The following is a 3821-nucleotide window of genomic DNA, read 5'->3' on the forward strand; positions in this document are numbered from 1 at the left end:
TTAATATGAAAAGCCATGTCAATCAAAAGTAGTTGAAATGCTACATTTGTCAGTATTTTATGATGCAACCACCCATGTTGAGGGAAACATTTTTGATTTATAAATCTAAAAACTAGAAATGTTTGAATATTAATTTATCAACAAATTTAAATTTATTGTTCTCATTTCATGCTATATGGTTACATGCATTTATTTAACGAGTCTACCTGGTGATTTTTGTAACTTTTTAAACAACATGCACCATCCAGACTTGCAGTGATGGCTGCTAAAAATGTAAACAAGTATTCTTTCAAATTAAGCAGCATGTTATGTTTGTGTTTCTCTAATGTTTGAGTGGATAGCAATGTATTTTTGAGAGGGTGTTTCTTGAAACTACAAAACTGTATCCCTTAATGTTTGATCTAAAAAGAGGTTGCTGCTTTTTTTTTTTTTTTTTTTAATGTCAACAAGTCAAATACGGAGATGGGTGGAACACAGGCTTGTTTTCTCTCTTTAATATTCCATGCATACAGTCTGCTGTCAGTAATGATGGTCAGATTTGGGTTTGGCCTTAAGCACACGTGTGACTGCCCAATAAAACACTAGCAGTGTGTGACCTCTACCTCAAAACGTTGTCATTATTATGCATTGTGTGTTCATTTCCTCTGTCTTAACATTTGAATTTATAGATCAGCCTCTACAAACAAAAAAAAGTTTTTTGTTGTTTTGTTTTTTTAATACATGTTCTGTAATTTTTCCTGTGATTACAAGTGTTAGAAAAGTACTAATGTGAGTCTTTCAACGTCCCACACATAATTTGTAATATTACAGAGCTTGAAAACTTGATAGTTTTATTTTAGACCAATGACCTACTTTCCCAGAAAATCCAATTTTGTGTTAACTTTCTAATTTGAGCTCATATTTACTTAAGAAACATTGTTTACATTAGCTGTTGCTGATAGTAGGAACATATTTGATGTATTTACATTAAATACAACTTTATCTAGGATATTCTTTTTATTCTATTGTATTATTTCTATTTAAAATGTAGCGTTATTTTTGTAATTTTAAAGCAACAAGAGCTTCTGTTTGCTACCCAGCTGCCGACTCTACTCTTACAGGACATAACATGATGTAATCACTAGATCCGAGGCTGTGACGAAGGATCACCCCACTCGGTTTCCGAGATTCCCATTGGTCAATTCCACTGGTTCTACAGGAGGAGCTCTCGCTTCGAGTCAAACAAACTTGGCTGCTGATTAGATACCGCCCATGCCGCCTCTGATTGGCTGTTGAAGTCAAGCCTACAATAAATACATACCATGCTTGTTTTTCTCAAAGAGCAGTTTGATAAAATATAGTTGTGAAATTATTTAAGATTCAAATATAAAACAAGAAGGATATTTGTACTTCAAGATCAACAAATATATAATATTTGATTTAATCAAGTCGTGTAACTTGTGCAAACACTTTGTAACTTTAACATTTTAACACATAAAGCTCGTACCATTTCGTATTTCTTTAAAAAGTTGTGACTTTTCTCTAAATAGCTGTCATATTTTGTCGTTAATCACAACAATCGCAAGAAACGAGAACGTGGGAATTTGGTGCTCGGTTGTTGATTGGCTGGCTCATGTGTCAATCATCCAGCAGTGGGGCAGGGTTCCTTCGGCTTCCACCGTAAGCATGTTAGTATTGAATGAGCTTCAGTGTTTGTCTCGGTTTGACAAGTTTCCCAGGTTTATTATGGTGGCAGGAGTGAGTCGATAGTTGACACATGAGTGGAAAAAAAGTTAATTTAATATAATTTGCAGGTCGAGTTGGAATCCGGTGTTTGGTCAAATGTAGGGACTTAAAGGTACCAATTTTTCCTATAATAAGAAGTCAAGTTTACGCTAGAGAAGCTGAGTTACAACCGTAGAGATGAATCGCCTATCGTTTGATGATGCTTCGTTGGATAACCTGGATCCCACGCTGTCGCTTAACGATCCCAGCGATATTGACACGGCCCTCCTTAACGATATTGATGGTAAGAGGATGCTATATGTTTGTTGTTAAACCAGTTTAAATGACTAAACCAACATACAGCTATTCATTAACGTTATGTATAGAATGGTGCAAGTTTATTCTGCTAAGTTTTTTTTATTATTAATATTATTTGTTTTGTTGACACAAAATGCTAAAAGAACAGCGAAAAGTTTGCAGGTTTAGCTTTCGAATATTCGCCTATTCTGAGAAGCTAACGTTAGCCGCTTAGCATACAAGTTCCCTGTAAACATAAAGATGCTACAATAAATTGTGATGTTATTTTGGATAATTATACATGTATTATATTGTAATAAGTCATTTCAATGTATGTATTTAGTTAAAGGTGCAGGAAATCAAAATAAACTTGAGCTAATAGTTTAAAGCTAACATGCTGCTAGGTGGTTGTGAGTTGGCCCCGCCCCTAACATACTTCACAAGCAGGGGTTACTGTCGTTCATTCCTCTTTACTGAGTTCAGGTTCCCCACTTGACCGAGTTAATGTTGTTTTTGCTGTATTAAAACGCAAATGTTATTATGATCCATCTTCATTATAAATATTCAAACGGCATTAAACTGTATTGCTCTGCTATTACGAACCACCTGTATCATTTTCCTGATTGAAATAAAATGCGTGGAAATCGACTTTATCGCATTAAAATCTAAAACCGATTTTTGGACACTTGCTTGTAATAGCTAATATGTATTCTGTGATAGTGACAGACATGTAATATGATAAGGTGGTCTGTGTAAACAGTGTTTGGCAATGTATGTCTTGTTACGGTGCTCCCGAAATCTAACCGCGAGTAACCCTCGCGCGGCTGCTCGATAGTAACCTCTCCTGAAGCAGCTCTCCCTCTCCTCTGTCTTGGGCTGATCGGCATAGCAAGTCTGAGAGACGCGCTGTGATTGGTCAGGAGCGATCACCTCATGTGCTACACTGCTTTAAAACCAGACTGCTGCTTTTCACTCATATTAGCAGCATATTCATTCCAAACTTTGATTTAAAATATTTAACTTAAAAAATAGGCTGGTTTTGAACTCGTTTATTTTTAGTTATTTTTACAAGATGCACAACTTCTGTTAATCATGCAGCTTTTTAGATTGCACTGAAAAAAAACAATATTTTATTTTTACTGTTCTGAAAAAATGCTAAAAGCTATAAAAAGTGCAGCAAGATCAAAATATTCCTTCATCTTTAAATTTAATTTATCCATTAGTTTAATAAATTACTCACTCAAGGTATAACTCACCTTTATTTATATAGCGATCCAGAAGTGAAATCACCTTTAGCACAACTTCAACGTGTGAATCAGAGATAAATACTTGTTACTGAACTGTGAAGTTTTCTAGCTTCCCTTTCTTTCTTCCAAGATAATTGAGTATAAATCAAATATGAGTACAAACAAACAAACAAGTAAACACGAATCAATAGCAAATCCATTCACATTTTAGTTTCATAAAGTTCACCCCATTGTTGTTTTTCTACATCAAAATAATCCAAACTGAACATTCTACCACATTGTATGGTCACATGTCTGCAAAATTCAAAGTGTTTGTACAATTTGGACTGTAATGAAGGCGTGATTATTTTTGCTGCCATCACATGTGTGTTGTCTGCTGTGATGGCACTTTTTAGGTTATAGTAAAATAAATCCACTGTGCCTCAATCCAGATGATATTTTCCAATATAGATTACAGTCGATTTATTTCATTTTGAAGTGATTTTATAATGGTAAAGGTTGATTTAGGAAATAATTTGCATCGGATCGATCTGATGCAATCGTAGGAATAGAAATCGATTCATCAATTAATTT

General features: G+C 34.6%; 1 protein-coding gene across 1 annotated transcript in view; it reads left to right on the forward strand.

The window, feature by feature from the left end:
- The first annotated feature begins 1608 nt into the window (after window positions 1-1608).
- The window catches only part of srebf1 (sterol regulatory element binding transcription factor 1), a 13011-nt gene continuing 10798 nt past the window's right edge, over window positions 1609-3821 (forward strand). Inside the window, exon 1 of the mRNA XM_024272328.2 lies at window positions 1609-2008. Within this exon, the coding sequence (XP_024128096.1) occupies window positions 1903-2008 (106 nt within the window). The 5' untranslated portion in view covers window positions 1609-1902. The remainder of the gene's footprint in view (window positions 2009-3821) is intronic.

This window comes from Oryzias melastigma, linkage group LG8, assembly GCF_002922805.2.
Source record: "Oryzias melastigma strain HK-1 linkage group LG8, ASM292280v2, whole genome shotgun sequence".
NCBI lineage: Eukaryota > Metazoa > Chordata > Actinopteri > Beloniformes > Adrianichthyidae > Oryzias > Oryzias melastigma.